Source organism: Mustela erminea, chromosome 3 (assembly GCF_009829155.1).
Source record: "Mustela erminea isolate mMusErm1 chromosome 3, mMusErm1.Pri, whole genome shotgun sequence".
Taxonomy (NCBI): Eukaryota; Metazoa; Chordata; class Mammalia; order Carnivora; family Mustelidae; genus Mustela; species Mustela erminea.
The window spans coordinates 66,388,398-66,411,285 of NC_045616.1; the positions used below are offsets into that span (position 1 = coordinate 66,388,398).

Below are 22,888 nucleotides of genomic sequence, written 5' to 3' on the forward strand. Positions count from 1 at the left end.
GAGCCCAAGTCAGGGGTTGAACTCACGACCCTGAGATTGAGACCTGAGCTGAAATACTGATCTGTTTTTTAAAAGCTAAAAACATGGTAGGATTTTTAAAATATTCCTTACTCCAATTAAATAAATCATTTTTTAAAATATTATTAATGGTCCTTTATCCTCTTTAATTTATACAAAAATGATTTCTAAAAAGAGCAAGGAAGAGCATCTGTTTTAATAGTAACTTTACAGTATTGGCAGCCATCTGGCAGGAGTTGTATCTGTTAGATTTTTCTTAAGAAATATGTATATTTAACAAGGTTCTTTTTCCTTCTTTGTCTTCACAGCTGATCTAGCATCTTTAATGGATAAAACATATGAGAGAAAGTTGCCTGTTAGTTCTCTAACAATATCACGGGTAAGAAAACTTAAACATGTATATTTTCAAAGAGGGAGGACGAGAGGCTCTTTATATAGATGAGGCTGTGTAGATAAAGACTTCATAGGAAATATTTCTCCAGAGTATGGTATGTTTTTGTGGTTACTAAAAGTGTTTTGTGGTAAAGTAGCAAATTTCTATAACCGAAATAAAAGGTAATAAATTTACCAGACTCTGATATCACTGATCATTTTTATGTATCTGATTTATTTTTATTTTTCTGTTTTGTTATATCATGATTTTTTTTTTAAGTTGGTACACCCTTCAAAGTAATAGTATTCATTTGTTAATATTGGAAGTGATTTTGATACTTGAGGAAGTCTGTAAAAGAAAGGATATTGTTACTGTTAAATTATCTGCAGTGCAGTGGAGAGGAGAATAATATTAGGCTGGAAATCGGAAACAGCCGTTGATAGTAACCATTACTGAGCACCTATGCCAGCCGTTTTACTCGTTTCTTAACATACATTATCTCTGTTCATTCTTACAGCGGCTATTTGAGATAAGCGCTGTAAACTGCATTTTACATGTAAGACTCAGACTGGTTGATAACTTTCTCAAGTTCACACAGTTCATAAGTAAAAAAGTGAGCTTCAAACCCAGATCTCTGTGACATCCAACTGCTTTTCAGTTGCCTCCCTCAAAGAGATCCTTTCTTTATCATGAATTTACTTTGTTACATTATCTACTACTGGACTCCTCTCAATCTCCTCATTTCCAGTGTAGGATCAATAGTATCACCCTACAGGCCTAATGTGATGCCAAAATGAAATCTTAGTTGTGAAAATTCTTTGTTGAAATTAATGGCACCATAAAATTCAAGATGTTGTTAAGTCTAAATGAGGAGAAGTAAAGAAACTCTTATCCTTTTTGGTCTGGGTCCTTTCTTTCTCCCTTTTGATATTTTCCTTTTAGTAGGGAAATAGTTTTAACTAGGTCATAACCTAAGTTGTGTAGACTCCTCATTTTCAGAGGGGAACTGAAAAGCCATTGCTCATCTCTTACATGATGGATATAATTTCTTTATGCCATAATGCCTGATACTTGTAAGCAGCACTTTAGAGCTTAACAGGCTTTCATGTACATTTTCTCACTGGGGCCTTACACTCTTCAATGCAGGTGCCTTTATTCTAGTTATGCAGATGGAGCAGCTAAGTTCCAGAACGACTGTGCCATCTGTCTCTGCCACACAGCAAGCAATCAGGAGAGCTAGTTCTCAACTTTCAGTCCTGTGTTTAAAGCGTATTTTCACTGCTCCTTAATGAGATTTCTAAATAAAATCCGTAAGTCCTAGGCATTTTTGGAAAGTCTTCTCCTTTTTACTCTCTCTTCCTCTTTATGAGGCTTTAATTATATTCACAACATGCATTTTCTCCTACTCCATCCTTTTTGCCTGTGTGTCTGTGTCAGGGTAGAATCCATTCTTGGAATAATTCTTTTCTGTTTTTTTAGAGTTAAGGAGCACACACAGGGATTTTGTGGTTCAAAGGAAGACTTTGTTGGTGCGAGGATCACAGGTTGACTCTGAACCAGAGTACAAAACCAGAGTAGGAAATCAGAGTAGGAAAATGGTGTTCTCACGTTTGGAACTTGGAACATAGAGAAAATTTCAGGGTTTAAAGATAAAGGGAGATACTGATAGCTAATTATACACATAGTAAGAGGAGTTCTCTCTTGTTCTGAGCAAGTTTCATGTTTGGTTTTCAGTTTATCTAACCAGAATTGATCTGCACGTAGGAAGAGAGAAGCCAGTGTATATTCTTTGCCTTTATAAAAGGGTTTCAAGGATGAAGTCATACCATGCGAACAGTGGTCCAATAAAATGGGTGTCTTATCTTTTTTAAGGTCAGTTTGTGAATTAGATCCAGTGTATGGCATAATCTGTATTTAACCAAAGTTTATTTTTCTATCTTTTAGTTTGTGGACAACATTTCCTCTAGAGAAGAGGTAGACCATGCAGAGTATTACCTTTATAAGTAAGTTTTCTATTCTTTTTGGTTTGTATATTCTTTTACAAAAGGTGGTAGGTTTTATATGTTTAGCATCTTGCTTTTTAAGTTCCCATTTTGGAGATATTTCCATATCAGTGTATAGATAGCTTCCTCATTTCTTACAACGGCATCGGATTCCATATTATGAATATACTATTTAAATCAGTTCCCCGCTATAGATAGAAGCTTGAGGTTGTTTGCTCTCTCTCTTTGTATTAGGTGCAATGGAGTAATTAACAACCTTGTACACTTGTAATTGTGCACGTGATTCTCTTAAGTATATACATTTGTAATTACAATAGCTCTTGCCAAATTGCTTTCCACTGAGATTTCACCAACTAACATACCTGCTGGCAGTCCGTGAGAAAGGCCTGTTTTTACAACTTGGTCAAAAGGAATTTTTATATTTCTGGATTTTTTGTCAGTCTGATAGGTGAAAAATTTTATGTATCTACTTCTCTCCCTTACTTATTTGGTTGAAAATACAGTCTGTTTGCACTATTCATCTATTTTTAATTAACACTACATTTTAAAACTTTCTGTACATTACCACATTTACTTATTCTTTCTCATAGCTCTTAACATTTCTACTGTGAAATATAGATACACACTCATGTGTACAAAGAAAAAGAAGCATGTTCAGTACAGTACCATCTATAATAGCAAAAGACATAAATAACCTAAAGCTTATTAAATAAGGGCATGTCAAATAAATTACGATTTACTTTGATATTTGGTTTTTCATTAATCAGATATGTAAAAAATGATACCCTATAACTCTTTACTTTGATTCTTTATTTATTGTGTTTTAAAAATCTGATTTATGACTCATTCCAATTGCTACGTTTCAAAAATAGACTCCAGTTGAAACTTAAAATGTTTTCTAATAAGCATTACATTAAAATTTGCCATTTGATCTTACTTTGCTTTAAGAGAGTATTTTATTTTTTCCATCTGGGTTCAGTTTTTAAAGTTTTCTTTATATCGGTGAAAATTTATTCAGTTTTTTTTCACATGATTTTACTACATAGTAATGAGCCCCTTTTTCTTCTTTCTGAATTGGGTAAATTCTACCACCTTTTTGGTGTTTTCTGTTGAAATGTACATCTTAAGCAGATTAGATTTCGCACTTTTTAAAACTTATTTGCCTCTAAAGATGTCATAAGTTTAAATTCTTGGGGCATCTAGGTTTCTCAGTCGGTTAAGTGTCTGCCTTTGACTCAGGTCATGGAGTCCTGGGGCTTGAGCCCCACATTGGGCTCCCTGCTCAGTGGGGAGTTGTCTTCTCCTTCTGCTGCTCCCCTGCTTGTGCTCTCTCTTTCTCTCTCAAATGAATAAGATCTTTAAAAAAAATAAATAGGTTTAAATTCTGAGTCCTAAAATCATAATTGCAAGTGCCCTCTACTCCATGAAGATAAATATAAAGGGATTCCTTGATGAGAGTAAGCCCTGCCTTTCTTGGGTGGTTCTTTCGCACTGTGAGGCTCCTTTGAGAGTTATTTTTGCCTGTGGTGGAAGGTTATTGGGCTAGCATCTGCCTACTTCTCATTCTTTTGCTTTGTCAATGGCAAAATGCAGAAATAGTTACAATGTCTAAAGAGAAATTATTCCTTAGAATACCATCCTGTGGGACACAGTGCCATAGCCTTGGAAGAAATACATCCCAAATTTACAGGTATGTCTGTAGCATGTATTTGATTTCAGTAACTTAGCGTTGAGCAAGTATTTACCGAGCACCTACTGCATATCCAGGCTATGTCAAGTGCTGGTGTATAGTGACCAGTAAGTTTAACACTGTCCCATTCCTTGTACATTAAAGTTTAACTGAGAAATTTAAGTCCTGCCTTTAAGATCATCCATGATTCTTCACATGATGTTTGGCCTGGAGTCTCACTGAAAGTTTCCTAAAATCTCTCCTTCCTGTTTCCATACAGAACATATACAAGACTCTTACCCATCTTAAATCGGAGCCACTGTTTAATTTGACGTCCCATCCTTTGCTTAAATCAAAACTGATGTTCTAATATGATACTGAATTTCAACAGTACTTCAGTAAAAAAACAAAACTAATGTTCTAACTATGACTTACCACTTTTTTATTTCTGTTCTCCCTTCCATTGCCAAGAAGATTGGCTCTTTTTCTTAGCTTTTTTTTTTTAAGAAGTAAACATTTTTATGACTTCATGAGATTACTGTTATATGTATATAGGACTAGGTATAACCCCAAAAAACTGCATCAAGATATAGATAGATAATGGAGGTTGACTAGATTCACCCATTAGCTAAATGTCTCACTCTTACTTTCCACCCTTAGAGAATATATAAAACAGTTGTGCCTCAGCAAAATTAGAAGTTACATGTTATGAACTCTTGGGGGTTCTCTGCATTAATTGATAGCAAGAATGTTAATCCTGAAGACACCAGGGGCCCATGGTGTTTCCACTGGCTAAGCCTTCTGCATGCATTCTAGATGGGATGACTTCAGGCATCTTCAAAAGTCTAGGGTGAGGAAATGTTGAAGGGATTTCTTAATCCCATACAACTGACAGCTTCTTGCTCGACTGCCCTAAGGATTTCTCATTCCCCAGGCAGTACCGTCTTTGAGAATAAGGCCCACAACAGAACTTTGGGCGGCCACCTCTGTCATTAGCTCAGCTCTTTCACTGCCTTAGCTGGTGCAGACCACGCTCAACAAGTGGAGCATAGCTGCCACATCCCCTCCTATTCTAGTGATCAGATCCTCCACAGTGATTATGATAAGAGTATTAGGGCCAAAGAAGTTTTGACCCTACAGTGATCAGTGGCAAGCTAATGAGCATCTGCCATCCCATCAGGTGCACAAGTAAGTAGTTCCAAGTTCCAGCAGTTCAGGGTGCTTCTGACAAACATGCCTGGTGGTTATCATCCTGTCGTCCCAGGAGAGAATTTTAGCCTTTGAATCTCCTGAAGGACACAGGTTTAAAAGTTTAGGGGCTTCAAGATTAAGAGTCCCAGGGATCTTTTTTTTTTTTTTTTTAAAGATTTTATTTATTTATTTGTCAGAGAGCGAGAGAGTGAGAGCGAGCACAGGCAGACAGAGTGGAAGGCAGAGGCAGAGGGAGAAGCAGGCTCCCTGGCGGAGCAAGGAGCCCGATGTGGGACTCGATCCAAGGACACTGGGATCATGACCTGAGCCGAAGGCAGCTGCTTAACCAACTGAGCCACCCAGGCGTCCCTCCCAGGGATCTTTTAAGGAGAGTTAGAAAGGCTGCTGTTGAGAGAGCAGGAGCGAGAATTTCCAAACCTTCCTCTTTGGGTTGTGATCTGTTCACTGGGGGCCTACAACCTGATGATCAACTTTTCCTCCACCGTTCACTTAAAAAACAAAACAAGGAAAGGGAAATGATGCATTAACAAAGAAATAATATGAGCTAGAGATGAAGTACTGTAAACAAAACCCAACAGCTAAGAAATGAGAAAACAAGGCATGCTAAAAGCTGTTGGGCTCTAACAAAACAAAGGGTTAAAACAGGAGAATAAAAGGGTGAAAAAGAATAAAACGAGTTAAGAAGGACCTGATCCTCTATATACTGTATTCACCAAATATGTACAGATATGCCCAGGAGAGTGGGAAATAGGTACAGGCCTGCTATCACAGAAATACTCTCAGCAAGTATTTGTGGAATAGTAGCCCTCTTTCTGTGTGGTTTTCAAGCAGTCTTCCCAGAAGCCCTGAAGCTGGCTTTTCACTGGAGTTTGGGGGTATGGGTGCGGGAGGAAGAGGCAGTGAGGGAGAAGCCAAGAGCTGTTGCCACCAGCCCTCTCCTTCTGTTTAAGCTGAAGAAGCTGTGTCTCCAGCTGCTTTATTGATCAGGGTCTGCAGAGAGAATTCAGAGAGGTCTGTGAACTTAGAGTAAAACCATTATTTTTCACCAACCTCTCAGTAATATTTAGTATTTCCTTTCATTATGAATACAGGCAACAGATCACAGTGTTATAAGCAGCATCTGTGTCTTTCTCACTAATAAATGTAGGTTTTTCAAATAGCATTATGTTTGTAGCAGCTATCTTAAATTATGCTCATCAGTGCTTAGAAATTAAATTGGAATTAAACTACTTAATTCCCACATCTTAAGCATTTTTTAATATTTTGATAATTTTATTTCACTATAATTGGTTTCCTTTGTGATCCTGTGTGCTCTTATTTTATGCATGTAAAACATTGTTCTGGGAATGGGCTTAGGAGCTTGCAGAGTGCCAGAGAGTTCTTTGCCACAAAGAAATGTCAAGAACCCTGCTATGAGATCGTGTTTGAAAAGAAGGTCCTTTGCTTGGATTAGTCCTGCTGCTTCCCCCAGGCCTTTTGAAGTTTTCTAGATCTTTGTTTTTTCCTTCCTACAAAGAAGGCTTTATTTTCTTATTTTAGTTTAGACTTTATAGAGTAGACAAACATATGGCTGATAGGTGTGCTGTTTTCCAAATGAAAGCTTAAATACAGCCTGCCTCCTGAGCTTCCCCGCTGAGCCGGAAGAAGGTGAAGGGAAGGTGAGGAGAAGAGGACAGGCGCCTAGGTGCTGTTGGCAGGGGACCAGTGAGGAGGTGGCATGGGGCAGGAACAGGAACACTTCTGCTGGGTTTTGGTATCACTAGCCCTTCTGGCTTGATGAGGGAGAAACCACGAGACTGCCCCGTTGTAGCAACAGAGGTTTTGAGGCACCGAGGAGAAAGGTAACCCCACAACTGATGGCTGCTGAGAGGAAAGGGCCACTCAGTGGGCATCTGACTGCTGGGCATAAGCAGCTGACTGCTGAGTCATGCTCGATGTTTATTAAAAAGAGTTTTATGGGGAGCCTGGGTGGCTCAGTCGGGTAAGCAGCTGCCTTTGGCTCAGGTCATGATCTCAGGGTCCTGGAATTGAGCCCCACATCAGGTTCCCTGCTCAGCGGGGAGCCTGTTTCTCCCTCTCCCTCTGCCTGCCTCTCTGCCTACATGGGTTCTGTTAAATAAATAAATAAAATCTTAAAAAAAAAAATGGGGGGAGCGTTTATATGTCCCATGTTAGTGTTAAAAAGAGTTGAGCAAAACAGTTTTTCCTTTGGGCATAGGATTAATTTCTGCTTCCTATTCCTATGCCCTCTCCTTTGGCTTTTGAAGGAAAAAGTCTTCCTACCTTTTCTGTACTAAATTTATAATACTGTAGATTTAGAGCATTCCTAAGAATTAGATTTGCATCTTTATTTTACTGATGCAGAGACGAAGGTGTAGAGATTCACTGAGAACAGTCCGTGTGGATGATGTACATGTAAGCCACTGCCTGTCCCACACAGAGAAAGGGAGCCACAAGAATGGAATGTGAACAGAGACCAATACTATAAAAATACAGTGTTTTCCCAGTGCAAGGTATTATCAATAAGGATCCCAGAGGGAGCTATCATTTTTTTTTTTTTTCAAGGAAGCAGAGATGGAAGGGATTCCATGGAGACCAGAGGATAGAGCATGGTAGAGCATGAGAAAATGAAAATGAAGAGATAGAAGGAAATTCTTTATATTTCTTGTAATCTGTGGGTCCTTGGTGGTACTTCTAAAAGTGCTTTCTAAAAACTAAGATCTTAGCTTTTTTTCTATAAGAGGTACCCCTTTAGGTTCTTTGAACTTGAGGTCAGTGTTATAGCAAGTTACCTAGAGTTTTCCTTTATCATTTTGTGGAGAGTGTCTCTTGGGCCACCTAATCAATAGTTCTGAGCTCAGGACCCCCCAAATTTATGTGTGTTGCCTATGTGCATACAGATGATCCCTGAGGCAGGTTCTTTGTCTCCATCTTCAGGAGACAAAACTGTCATCGGTAAAATTGTGGCACCAGTAAAAGCTATTGTTTTCATGGTTCTAACAACCTTTAACAATTCCCATATCAGTATTTGATTATTGCATTTATTGAATGCAACCTCAGGCCATAAAAATTGCTTCTTTCTATGTGGTATCCTCTTATTTACCAAGGATGTTTGCACATTACATCTTTAAAGTCTTACTCAGGCTTTCAAGTACTTTCGGGATCACGGCAATTTAGACATGCATGAAATGAGACTTGTTCCTTTTTTTATCAGAGTGTCAGTAATCAGAACTGGTAATTTGATCTGCAACATAATGGTCATTCCTGAAGGCAAAGTGATAGAAATTTCTAATGTGTATAACATATTCTCTCTATTTTTAAAATATAACATTTTTTTAAAGTAGCCTTTTAGGGGTGCCTGGGTTATTCACTCAATTAAGCGTCTGACTCTTGATTTCGGCTCAGGTCATCTTCTCAGGATTTTTTTTCTTATTTTTATTTTTTTAAGATTTTATTTATTTATTTGACAGACAGAGATCACAAGTAGGCAGAGAGGAAGGCACAGAGAGGTGGGGGGGAAGCAGGTTCCCTGCTGAGCAGAGAACCCAATGCAGAACTCGATCCCAGGACCCCAAGACCATGACCTGAGGCCAAAGGCAGAGGCTTAACCCACTGAGCCATCCAGGCGCCCCATTATCTCCAGATCTTGGCCCAAGTTGGCTCCTTGCTCAGCAGGAAATCTGCCGGAAGATTCTTTCTCCCTTTCTTCCTTCCCTCCCCCAACTCATGCGCTCTTGAGCTCTGGCTCTAAAGTAAATAAATATATTTTTAAAAATAAAGTAGCCTTTTGGTTTTTAACAAAAATATGGGGAATGCTGAATTAATTGTCATTCAATAAGAAGAGGCAGTTGCAGAGCTTCATGAGAAGGTCTGTTTTTCTCAGAATACATCTCTGTGTTGTCATGAAAATGGCATGCCACCCATTAATGAGACAAAGTCAAGGTTGTGTGGCAGGATGTATGCTGCCAACACATTCATCCACACTGTACCTTGGCTTCAAGCATCTTTCGTGAGTTGCTTAACTGACCTGGCAGATACCAGGCGTCCCTGGTTGGAGACGGATGGTAGGTCAGGAACAGCTGGGGTGAGGCAGATGGCAGCCTGCATGTCTCCAGGTCCCAGGTTGGCAGCCAGTCTAAAAAAGGATGGACCAAAATAGCTTCATTTTTCACTAAACAGAGATACCCTAGTGTTTCCTTGGAAGGTGAGTACACTATCCTAGGCCTATGTTGTAAGAATCTGTCTGCCCGTTGAAAGAGGGAAAGGTGGGAGCTTTTTAGGACTTTAAGCAATAGTAATTTTCCTTTGAGGGCATAAAGATTGTATATTTCAGCAGTAAAATGAAATTAGAGATTTTTCTGCTAGTGTATTACCAGATGTCATTAATATTTGAACATTGTTAAGAAAAGAGTAAAAGGCCAGGGGAGGTAAATGACTCTTGGAGCTTTTATTTTTTAGAAAAACACATCCATACTTTAATATTACTGAGTGCTTTATTTAGTTCTTATTTGTGGATCCTTACCACAGGGCTGGGAGAGTTACTGTTAATGGCTCTGCATTAGAGAATAGTCAATTTACAGTAGAATACAGGGCATTAGAAAGAATGAAAACTTTATTCATATTTCTGATGGGACAAATTATAAAGTGCATTCAGTGAAAAAAAACAAGGTATAGAACTTTTTGTTATATTACCGCCATGGATTCTATGTATGCAATATGTTTATGTGCTTTTATATATATGTGGCTATATGTGTGTATGTGCATAGACTGTCTCTGGAATGGTATGTATATACACATAAAAACTGGTAATAGTGATTTCTTTGGGAAAGGAGACCTGGGTGACTTTTTTTTTTTTTTAAATACCTGGGTAACTGTTGACTGAATTCTGTCTTGTACCTTCTGAATTTCGTGTCACAGATATATATTACTTATTACTTTTTACTATGTTATTTTTTAAAAATAACTCAACATTGTTATTGGTAGTGTCTTAGAAGTGTGTATCATAATAAAGGTATATCAGGAGTATTAGTAACAGGAAATTTTGGATTGAAAACGGAAAATGTTGGGGGAAGTTTATTGTCTGCATAAGGTGATAAAGGCTTGATCTGTGGTAGTTGACCGTGGAAATGAAGAGAGAAATGTTTTGCACATAGGAGGGAAAAAATCAATAGGATTAATGATGGGTTGAATATAAACATAGAAAACAAGGAGGGTCAAAAATGAGCTGAAAATTGAACCTCAGTTAATGAGAGAATGGCTAGCTAGTCCTTTGATGGAAGTTTTGAACTGGAAGCAGATTTAGAAGAAAGCAAGGTGGTGGGTTTTTCTTTTGCCTTTTCATCGTGTACCTACAGATTTCTAAGTTTGCCGTGTCACCTCTTACACCTACTGACCACATGCAAGCTATTTGAGAGGAACTGGTCACAGACCTTTGGGGGAAGAACAGCTACCGAAACATGCCTACATTGGGGTCTCCCTGATGTCCTGGTGCTAGCTGGGAAATTTTAGGTGTCTCTGAAGAGTTACTAACCTTCCGGATATGTGAAATTGGGACTTGGGAAGACTGAACGTTTCTTTAGAGCCATGTGTCAAATCCACGCCCTAGCTGCAGATTAAGGCCTCCATTCCAATAGAGAGGCTCATCAGTGCAGACTAGTCTCTCTCATTGTGCTAGTTCTTTGTCCTAAGGCAGTCTAGGTAATAAAGCAGAAGATAGGATACTCCAGTACCTCATTATGGAGTGACATAAAATTAATTACACCCGGAAAAAACCTAGCATAAACAGGGATACAACTGTAAAAACTGCATAATCATGAAAAAAAAGTGCTGAAATGACACTGAAGGAATCAGGCTGGCAGGAAATAGTCAAATGACATGGATTTTTAGACCAATTTAGTTTCCACTTTGAACTGTAACTTAGAGCCAGTTAATGAACTAACTCTGGACATCAGCTTCCAAGATGAGCAAATGACCTTGGATGCTTCCCAAGGCGTGATACATAGCTAAAATTCTGTTTCTCAATCTCACTGATCTAGAAGTTAGACTTTATCACTAGAAACCTGGCTTTGAAAGCCTGACATTCTGGTATTTGTTTATTTTCTTACTCAGAACTTTATTTACATAAACACTGAAGTTGAAGTTTCAGCCACATTAACTGTGAATATACACAAGAAAAACTAATGGATGTGAATAACAAAGTGTAAGGAGATCTCTTAATCTCATCTAGATTTGGGTGACAGGCTTCATTTACTATCTCATTTATAAATACTTTTAGTAAATTTTTTGGTATGAGAAGTTGTGTATTCACTCTTGTTTTCTAGGGAGCTGGGTTTTTTAAATATGTATTTGATATTTTCCTATTATCTTTTTCTGTAGAGCCCACAAAGTACCTTTTTTGATGCCTTACATATATGTGGGGTTTAAAAGGAGAGAACTAAAATAGATCTATTCTGATAGCTGATGAGCCCTCTGAATTAAACCTGAAAATTTTCTACAGCTTCATATAAAAAGATACATCCCAAGTTGGTTTTTTCCACAGTATAAAGTCCTTTGATCGAAAAAAAAAAATCAGTTTCTTGGCTGTTTTCATAACTGCAAAGTCATTATCAAGGTAGCAGAAATTATAGCTGTAGGGCCAAGAGACTGGCCTGACTATAACATATTAATGTTTATTAAATAGAGTGTCTTCACAATTTTGTATGTAAGGTGTTTGATTTCGTAAAGATACAGTTAAGAAATCTTTTCAGGAGCTGATACAGTATTTAAGGGAGAGATGAGTAGATAAACAGAAGCTTCAAGAAGACCTTTGTGAAAACTGAAGTTTAGCTGATTTCATGACGAGTTTTGAGGCCAGTAGCAAAATGAATTCCTTAGAATTTTTGGATGCCATGTGTCTAGGCAAAAGGACACTTGAGGAACTAGAAGTATTTGATGTGAATGATTTCTCTTTAGTGCCCATGCTGCAGTCATTTTCATGATGGATTTTCAGTTATGTTTTTTATATTTTGAGATCTATTCTCTTCTTCTTTTTAGTAGTATTACTGATTTTAAGACCAGTGGTACCACATTTCATAGCTAGTAATGGCCAAGGCTGGGGTGTAAAACCAGGCCTTCCAGCTCTAGGCCAGTACAGCACCTGAACAGTATATTCATGACACACTGGCTGTTAACATGGCTCAGTGATGGATGCTACCGAGAGCTGAAATTCACATTGGCCGTATATCTTCATTCATGAAAGCCAGGCAGAATATTGATAGTTCTGAAGAACACTGAAATTATTTGTTAAAATAAGAAATTTGTGGGTCTCATATATAAAACTGATGATAGTCCTTCATTTGCTAAGATAATAACAAGTACTGACAGTTAACACAGATAACACACTTTCACAGAGCTTTCAGATTCCAGCCAGAAGGGACTGCTGTTCTCTCAGTGTGCCCAGTGTTTTCTTATCTTTGCCCTTCCCCCCCAATTTCCTTCTGATAAAATGCAACCTGTGTTTTAAGAGCTGTCCCAAATTCCGTTTATCCATAAACTTGCCCTGATTTTCACCATTTGAAAGTGATGTCTCTGCCACTCTGCTATAGCATTTTCTTTTTATCTACTCAGCCATGCCTATGTGGCTTTTTTTTTCTTTTGACTAGTCAGAAGTATGTATTTCTTATTTTTTCTCTACTTGAGAAGCAGGTTAGTATAGTGGATAAGAGCATGGCCTCCGGAGCCACTCTGTCTAGATTTGAATCCCAGAGGGGCTGTCTTATATTCTCTATCCCTCAGTTTCTTCATCATTAAAATGGGAATTAATATAGTGTTTGTGCTTTAGGATAGTTATGAGACTTGAAGAAATTAATATATAAGATCCTTAGAAGAGTCTTGGTACAAAGTAGGTTGGTACTCAGTAAATTTTAGCTTTATTGTTGTCTGCCCTACATTGTAATGTCTTGAAGACCAAGGATGATTCCTTTACCCATACTTTCCTTAGGGAAAGTGTCTTTTGAACTCTAATTTCGGTTACAAAGACTAATAGTCCCCCACCATTGTCACCACCTCCACCTGGGGCATCAAAGTACAGAGAGTATCAGGACTCAGGGATAGGGAGAAATAGATGCTTATGAACACTCATAGTGTAGCGTGCAGATGGAAAGGCTATCATGTGGTGGGGAGATGCTACCTAATCCTAGAAGATAACTCATTGAAGGTGTGTAATGTTGCTAAGCTTACTGTAGCCAAAAACCAGAAGGGGGCAGCAGAAAGTCATCTGCATCCCAGCTGTGGAGAAGGGAGAAGACCAAAGAAGGTGGTTGCTGGTTAAGAACAACCTGCACCAGAACTGGTCTCTGATAAGATATTACTGAATCATTTATCAAAATGTAGATTAGAACTGAAAGGATAGGTGTATTCTGAGCGCTGGGAGCATGACAGAAAAACATTTAAAACAGTTGAAATAGAAATTAAGGGACTGCCTCCAGTGAGGTTAGCACTGATATTTGGAGTACACATAGCCACCCAGAATGTCTAAAGATAAAGTTTAACGCTGTCAGCATTCCCCACTATTTATTTTATTTTACTGTGTTCTTTCCCCAGTTGTAGAACTCAATAAGAGTTCCTATTTGTGTGGCCTAATTTATGGGAAACTGAGCTGCAATTTTATTTTTAAAAATGACTTTCTTATTAGTGTGTTACCTGCTGGGCTTTCAACTACATCTTTCATTTAATTTGTTTTGAACTAGTTGACAGTAACTCAGATTTCTCCTATACAGTCAATGCAAGTCCAACCAAAATCTTGGCAGAATTTTCTTGTGGAACCAGAGAAGATGATTCTGAAATGCAATGAAAGTGTAAAGGGCCAAGAATAACTGAGACACTTTTAAAAAGACTAAGATGAAATGATTGGTCTAGCAGATACATAACATGACTTAGAAAGCGACAGTAAGTAAAAATGAGATGCTGTCTTAGACTAGTGGAACCAAATGGAGAGCCCAGAAATGAACATGTACACATATGGAAACTAGAGTTGCTTTACACATCAAAGGAGAAAGATTAGTTAATAAATGGTACTTGGACAGTTGATTGTATGGAAAAAAAATTAATTCCTACCTCAAAACACACATATACACACATTTTGTTCAGGTGGATTAAAAACTTCAGTTGACAAAAACATAAAACTTTTAGGAAAATAATATTTGTATGATATTGTGGAGGAGTTTTTTGAACAAGAAACAACTAGTAAAAGATTGATAAATTTTAATGCATTAAAAAGTTATATGCCATAAACTAACAAATAAACCATTAACAAATTAAATTAGTACCATTAAACAAAAGGCAAGTCAAAGGCCAGAATTCCGGACAACAGTTAGAAAGAATGAATTAAAGCCATACATCTCAGCTTGGTCATCTCAAAAGCGTAATGAGTGAAAAAAAGGAGGAATCATACATATAGTGTAATGTTTATGTAGTTTGAAAACATGCAAAGCAATGCAGTAGCTTATATGTCTGTGGGGATATGTGTATAAAGTGTAAGAGTATAAAAACATGCTTAACAATGAAAAACGAAATTCAGGAAATTATTTACATGTGAAGAAGGATGGGGGAGGTGTAGGAATAGGTTCAGGAGATGTATATCAGGGGCCTTTAGCTGCACTTAATCTCTTCTCCCACCATACACACACAAAAAATCTGTTTTCACATTTGTTAAAAAATTTATTTGAACAAAATTGGAGGCTAATTTCTTACCACTTCCTCCTTAAAAAAGTCTTGAGGTAGAACTGGCCAGCTTGAATCAGAGTCTACTTTGGCAAGAAAGACAGAGTGATATGTTTGGGCCAGATAACTACCCACTTCTAGGGATAACAATCTTGGGCCTCATATGGCTCTTTCTATATACAGTCCTTTAAAAACATAAGAACTCTTTTTAGATCAAAAGCTGTACAGAAACAGGCTGTAGGCCGGATGTAGTCCATAGGCCTTGGTCTGCCAATCTTTGATCAGTACCCTCACTTATTTTCTCCTATCCTTAAAATCTGCAGAGAAAAATCACTGTGTCATTTCATCTACCCTTACTTACTCTTTTGTTTTGTTGGGGAAAAAGTGAAGACTAACACATAAACTTATTCCTGAGCTCTCTGATTTTGTACCTTGGAGCTTGAGGAGGAACAGTCCTTTGGATGGCTCTTCTTCAAACCATGCCAAATATAGATAGGAATTTCATCAGCCCTGTAGCAAATACTGGATAACAGCAAATGGCTGGCATGTGCTCCTTTTTACAGGGGTCCAGAAGAAGAAAGATGACCTTGTTAACTGGTAGATACCCAACTTACACAGATACTGTTTATTAATACTGATAAGTTGACCTTTTATTTAGGCATGTCTCCTACATGCAATGATTAAAATCAGAACATTTAACAGTACTACAGTAGTATAATCTAGTAGTAGTCGGTATTCAAATTTTGTCAGTTGCCTTATGAATGTTCTTTATGGCTGTTACTTTTTTTTCCTAGCCCAGGATCCTAGTAAGGATTATACATTATATTTAGTTGTTACATCTCTTTAGTCTCCTTTAATTTGAAACAGTTTCTCAGCGTGTGTGTGTGTGTGTGTGTGTGTGTGTGTGTGAATGTGTGTTTCTTGACCTTGACATTTTTAAAAAGTACAGACCAATTATACTGTAGACTGGTACCCTGTTAGGATTCCTTAATAGTTCCTAGGAAGGAAGGAGTTTGTGGCCAGGAGGACCACACAACTGATGCTGCATTCTCAATGTGTCATTATCAGGAAATGCATAATGGTGATTCATTCGAATATTGGTAATGTTAATTTTCATCACCTTATTAAGGTGGTATCCACCAGACTGGGCCACTATAAATTCAGCCGTCTCTCTGTAATTAGTAAATAATGTGTAAGGAGACACTTTGAGATTATGAAATATCCTGTTCCTCATCAGATTTTCACCTACTAATATTAGCATCCTTTGATGATTTTTTCTTTCTTTTTTTAAGATTTTATTTATTTATTTGACAGAGAGAGATCACATAGGCAGAGAGGCAGGCAGAGAGAGAGAGAGAGAGAGAGAGGTAAGGAGGCTCCCTGCTGAACAGAGAGCCTGATGTGGGACTTGATCCCAGGACCCTGAGATCATGACCTGAGCTGAAGGCAGAGGCTTAACCCACTGAGCCACCCGCTGAGCGCCCCTCCTTTGATGATTTTCTGATTGTACCATTCCTTCAATCTATCCATTCACATGGATTATATTTTTATATATGTTTATTTTATATATAAAAATATTTATTTTAAGCCATCTCCTTGCTAATGCCTCCAGTTCCACTCTTAACATTTCTGTTTTCCTTTTAGACTTGCCCCTTCCCTAATTTTGTAATTCTCTTCTGGCAGTGAGAAATCTGATTCTCAGTATTTTTTGTTGTGTATGTGTTTTGCAGATACTTTCTCCTAATATAAGGCTTTGCTATTTAGTTTATTAATGGGTTGTTTTGATGAGTAGAAGTTTTTAATTTTGATGAAATCAAATCTAACTAATTTTATGGTTATTGTTTTCTATGTCCTAAGTAGTTATTGCCTACCCCTCAGTCATATATATTCTTCTGTTTTCTTCTTTAAAATGTCATCATTTTAGATTCTATGTTTCAGTTTAATTTTATATCTCAAACCAATTCTTGCATATGATTTAAGTGTTGAAGTACCTTTTTCCCCTTATGGATATTCCTGCTTTCTGTGTTATTTTCCATTCATCATGCTATACTCTTAACTGCTGTAGCTTTTGAAGCCAGATAGTGTAAGTCCTTCACCTTTGTTCTTTTTTAATATTATTCTGTTACTCTCTAGGTCCTTTACATTCCCATACACCTTTTGGAATGAGATTGTCCGTTTTCCTTAAACAGGCCTACTGGGATTCTGATTGGGATATTATTAAGTATGTTAAGAAGAATTTGCATCTTAATTGGGACCTTATATGATGTCATAAAATACTGAGTCTTCCAACCCATGAAGATGGGTTTGACTCATTTATTTATTTATTTGTTTATTTTGGGGGGGGCCTTTTTCTCTCAGCAATGCTTTTATAAATTTCATTGTGGGGATCTTGCAAGTCTTTTGCTAAAATTTATTGCTAAATATTTTAGGGGGTTTTATATTACTGTGAGTGAAGTTATTTTTCTAAATTTTATTTTCCGGGCCACCTGAGTGGCTCAGTTGGTCCTTGATTTCAGCTCAAGTCATGATTTCAGGGTCATGAGACTGATCCCTGAGTTGGGCTCCATGCTAGGTGTGGAGCCTGCCTGACATTATCTCTCTTCCCATACCCCTCCACCTGCTTTTACATGCACACACACACTCTCTAAAAAAATAATATTTTTATATATATATATATATTTATTTATTTTATTTTCCAAGTTTATTAGAAATACAGTTGATTTTTATCTCATGACCTTGTATCCTGAGACTGTGATAAATTCACTGACTAATTCTAGTAGTTGTTTGTAGATTGTTTAATGTTTTCTACATATCCAGTCATATTGTCTGTGAGTAGAAATACAGTTTATATCCTTCCAAATTTTAGGCCTTTTTTCTTTTTCTTGCTTTATTGCACTAACTAGGACTTCCAGTACAATGTTCAATAAAAGGACAGGGGCACGTATCCTTGCTTTGTCCCCAGTCTTGGCAGAAAGTAGTTTACTGTTTTACCTTTAGGAATGATGTTAGTTTTAGGTTTTTCATAATGCTCTTTATCAGGTTGAGGAAGTTCGCTTTTATTCCTAGTTTCCTGACAGTTTTTATCATGATTGGATCTAAGTTCTATTAAATATTATTTCTACTAAAGTAAAGGTGGTCGTATGTTGTCATATGTAAATTATTGTTATAATAGTGAATTATAATAGAACCAGCCATTTTTCTCCATTCTGTTGCAGAAATTCTTGAAAGTAAACTTGTTAATATTTGTCAAAGATATTTGTGTCTTTGTTATTCATCATACTGGTCTCTAAATTTTTTTGCTTATAACATCCTTGTGTGGTTTTGGCATCAGGATTATGTGATGTCATAAAATGTTTTAGGAAATGTTCTATTTTTCCGAAATTTTATATAAGATTTTATTTTTTTATTTGGTAGCATTCATCATTGAAGTCATCTGGGTGGGCCTGGAGTTTTCTTCTTAAGAAGATTTTAATTAGAGATTCATATTTTTGAACAGATATAGATCTTCTCAGTATAATTTTGTATTTTTCTTTTTTGGTGATGTTGACATGTTCTTACATGCTTAACAGCCATTCATATTTCTTTGAACTTTCTTATCTTTTATCTTCTTCTACTGCTTTGTTGGTCTTTTTCTTAATTTGTAGGACCTCTCAATGGTTAGGGAATAGCTTTGGATGATAAATATTCTTATTTTTCTCATTTCTTTCTGTTTTTATAAATTATTTTGCTTTATGGTAGTCTTTGTTTTGTAGATTTTTTTTTTAAGGTACTTGAATTTATCAATCTTTTCCTATATGGCTTTTCCATTTTTCTAAGGATGACAATTCTCCATCACAGAAACGTCCCCATATTTTCCTTCAATGAATGTATACTTTAATTTTTAACATGTAAATATACAGTTCATCTGGAGTTTATTTTGGTTTAATTATGTGAAGTACAGATCCACACACACACATACCCACATTTTTTAAAAAAAGGCTAACCAGTTATCCTAATGCCATTTAAAAAAAAAAATACCTCTTTTGCCTACTGCTAATTTATTCCACTTTATCATATACTAATTTCTTGTTTGAGTTTGGGTCTGTCTCTGAATTTTTGGTGCTATTCCACTGATTTGTTTTTTTCCATCCAATAGTATCACATTTGTTTTGATCATCTTAGCTTCTGAATATGTTTTAATTATCTGAGTAAAAGTTCATAATTCTGTCCATCCCTTCATTCAGCCTCTACTGTTTCCCTTTCTCCTATACTTAGCAACCTTGTTAATTGTTAGAAATATTTTTCAAATACCTTATTTGGGTATACTTTTTCCCCTCCCTTTCTGTAGTGGGGAGGCTCAAGTGATAGCTGAAAGTCCTAGATAGGTGACCAGGGCCTCAGAAAGCCTTTAGGGCATGTTTATGTGAACAAGAAAAAAAAAATTGCCTCTTCTGAGCAGATAAATTAGGGAAAAGGTACCTTTCCTGAAAGATGCATCCTTGTACCCAGTTACACAGTTGCTAGGGCTGGCTTTTGTCCCTATTCATACCTTTGGGAAGCGCTCAAAATGAACCACTTTACAATCATAACCATCTCAAATTATACTGCATCATATTAATAATGTAGTCAGTGAAAGAATTACCAGGAAAGCCAGATGCATACTCCTTCCCTTGCCTCCTCCTCCCCATCTGAGCTGTTAGCCCCAGAGCTGGCTAATTACATCATTCAATAATGTGCTTCCTTAAGTGGGAGTATAAGTGGCTGGTCACACTAAATAACTCCCTGCCTTTAGGAATGCCCAGATTGGGATGAGAGTAAATAAACCTCTTGAAAGTCCAGTTGGCCACCCATCAATTGGACTGACACTGTGGGTCATCATGGTGAAGGTCAAATAATAATAATTACTTGTGTCTCTCCAAAAGTACATCATCATCTCGTTGTTTATTGTCCTCTTGAAAAAGCCTGCAAAACTGAAAGGGTAGATACTGTTCTTGCACTTATTTTGTCGGTGAAGGAAGTTGGCCAGAGGAGAAACTTTTCCAGAGTTGAAAGAACTAGGCTAGTGAGTGACAGCTCACTTGATCTTAGATCTTTTGAAACTTGAGTTTCTTCCTCTAAGCCTGAAAGCACACTTACTTCCCACATCATACCATTTCATAAAAACATTATTTGTTAACTCCACAAACATTTAGGCAGATTAAGTGTATATCATCATTAAATTGTGGTGATGTATTTTATCGTTATGAAAGTACACTCATATTTCTGGCGTGTTCATATCACTTTCCCTAGTGTTCCAAAATACTTCCTATTCAGAGATACTCAATGGTACAAAGAGAATAATAATACCTTTTGAAGGAAAAGGCAAAAGTTGCCTAATACTTGTTTTGATTTGTTAGTTGAGGTCTGTAAGCTTCTGGGCTTTTTAGAAGATTGAAAGAGAAGGATGTTTTGTTTTGTTTTGTTTTGAGAAGGATTTTGAGAATAAGGTTACATTGTGGTTATAGTCCTATGATAAATTAAATTTGTCCTGTTTATAATTCTTTAATTTTACCATACTTCGAGGAGTTGGCTTTTCAGTTTTTTGTTGTTGTTGTTGTTTAATTTTTGCTATTTCTAATGTGCTCTTTGTCTGCCATAGAAGCAAAGTTTACTCTCACGTCTCTGGATACAATATAGATTTGAAACCAAGTAGGAAAACTGTTGAAGCTGCTTTTGAAGTTGGGAGTCACTGCAAAAGTAGTTTTTTTTTTTTTTTTTTAAAGATTTTATTTATTTATTTAAGAGAGAGACAGTGAGCGAGAACATGAGCGAGGAGAAAGTCAGAGGGAGAAGCAGACTCCCCATGGAGCTGGGAGCCTGATATGGGACTCGATCCTGGGACTCCAGGATCATGACCTGAGCCGAAGGCAGTCATCCAACCAACTGAGCCACCCAGGCGCCCCGCAAAAGTAGTTTTTAATGCCTCTAGATCTCTCTCTCTCTCTCTCACCCTTTCTCCATTTCTAAATACTACCTTTCTTTTTAGATAATAATCGTTTGGCCTCTACTGTGAAATCATTTTGGCCAACTATTTTATAGTGATTGACATAGTTCACCTGGATATTTACTTGGAAAGCAGTATCTGAATGCACATTGTTTTTAAAAATCTTGATATCTTATTACTGCAACGTAGTACAGATTCTTTTTAATTTGTTTTGATATCTGCATATTTGGCAGCAGTAAATTTGATTTTGACTGCAGGCACTTTGGACTTCAAACAAAATGCATTTCTGGAGAACTGGCAGTCCAAGGTGAATTTTTGAAGATAATGATTATATCTTATTTGACTTTGTATTCCCAGCACTTATCTGTGCCTGGAATATTGCTGGCCCTTAATAAATATTTGTTGAATGAATGATGGAACAAAATCTATAGCAAATTAGTGCCACTTAAAATCCTGACTGTGTACACATTGTCTTCTTTTGCTTATACATTATTTGAACCCATGTAATAAATGAGTAAGGATATGTTTTTAGGCAGTTTCAAATAGATTTTATTGTTAAATAGAATAGGAAAGTAGTGTGGTTGGTAGTAAGCCTTAGACTGGGAGCGGAAGTTCCCTGTGGTTCTCCAAAAATGATGATAGTCTGATCGTGGTCAGGTCACTTAGCCTTGGTGACCTCAGTTTTCTCATCTTTAAAATAAAGATAGAAAGTTATATAGAAATCACTTAGCTCATACATCTAGAAATGTTCTGGAAAGGTTAAAAGCATTGTAAAGGTACAAAGGGAAAATGCTTTCTTGATGGCTTTCCCTAGAGCTCTGAGCCACAGTTTGGGAAGGTTTGGGGTTCCTTTTGCTATAAAATTCAGCGTGTTTTTTGCTATGGAGAAAGTTTCATGAACCTAGTGGTAACACATAGCACATTTCTGGTTCCTTCTATATGGCTGCCTCTTCTGTAGTTCAAGAATATTTCCTTGCTATTCATTTCTGTGCCTATAACTATGAACTGAGTCAACAGCAGATATATAGAACATGAAAGAGCACATGGTACCACTTTGGGGACCTTCACCTCCATTTAAATCCAGGCCTTGGGAAAGGTGCTGTTCAACTCCTTTATTAGGATTAGGATTTGGGGCAATTGTGTGTATACTATATCTACTGGTCCTTGAGGGAAGCTGATAGGGATACCCACGTCCTTGACACATTAAATCAGGTCAGACAAGAAAGGGGTGGGTCTTAGAAATAGGAGGAAGTAATATATATATATATATATATCTGATTTACCTGATCCAATGTCTTTTCAGTTCTCTGACAATAAAAGAGCTGCCATATAAGTAATTATATGTGCTCCCTCAAATTCTCACTACTTTCTTTTGTTCTTCATGATTTACTTGTAATATCCTAACATCTTTTGTTTATTTTTTAATGCACTCCAGCAAGGCCTGTTGTTTCTCTGTCTACATTCTTGTGTCTTCCCCTTCTGTGTCCTATAAAATATTATCCTGCATCAAGCTGTAACCTGTTCTCTATTCTATTTTTTTGTTTCTGGTGTCCAGATTCAAATTTAATAATCTTCAAAGTAGAAAAAATACCATTAATGGATTGAAAATCAGAATCCTGGTTTCATTTCAAAATTCTAATCAGTGGTTTAAAATAAGGTATTTGACCTTAAAGTTAAATTCATTAATGTCATAGATCTACAGTGAAGTCATATTCTTGGTTTTCCTAACAACCAAGTTCCTTTTTAAATTAAGACACTAGATATTGCCTGTATTTTACAAGTTAATATGTATGGCTTCTTGGATTAACAATTCCCTATGGTAGAATAAAAGTGTGGCTGTTATCATCCACTTATTTTATAACTCTATGAGACATCTGTCCAAATAAACTTTCTTTATTGAGGTGATAAAGCTGCATGACTCATGTGTTCTTTCATCGCAGGTCCACTATCAT

At 36.9% G+C, this 22,888-nt stretch overlaps 1 protein-coding gene across 6 annotated transcripts in view; it reads left to right on the forward strand.

The window, feature by feature from the left end:
• Nucleotides 1-22,888, forward strand: part of MRPS27 (mitochondrial ribosomal protein S27) — a 99,504-nt gene that overhangs the window by 18,938 nt on the left and 57,678 nt on the right. For 4 of the 6 annotated variants that reach the window (XR_004283963.1, XM_032336011.1, XM_032336009.1 and 1 more), the window contains exons 3-4: nucleotides 327-397; nucleotides 2,336-2,394. Coding sequence is in view for 4 of the 6 variants with exons in the window: in XM_032336011.1 (XP_032191902.1) it covers nucleotides 327-397; nucleotides 2,336-2,394 (130 nt within the window). In the remaining 2 variants the exon portion in view is untranslated. Of the gene's footprint in view, nucleotides 1-326; nucleotides 398-2,335; nucleotides 2,395-22,888 lie in introns of those variants that run through there. The other 2 variants (XM_032336010.1, XM_032336013.1) reach the window with 1 other exon arrangement.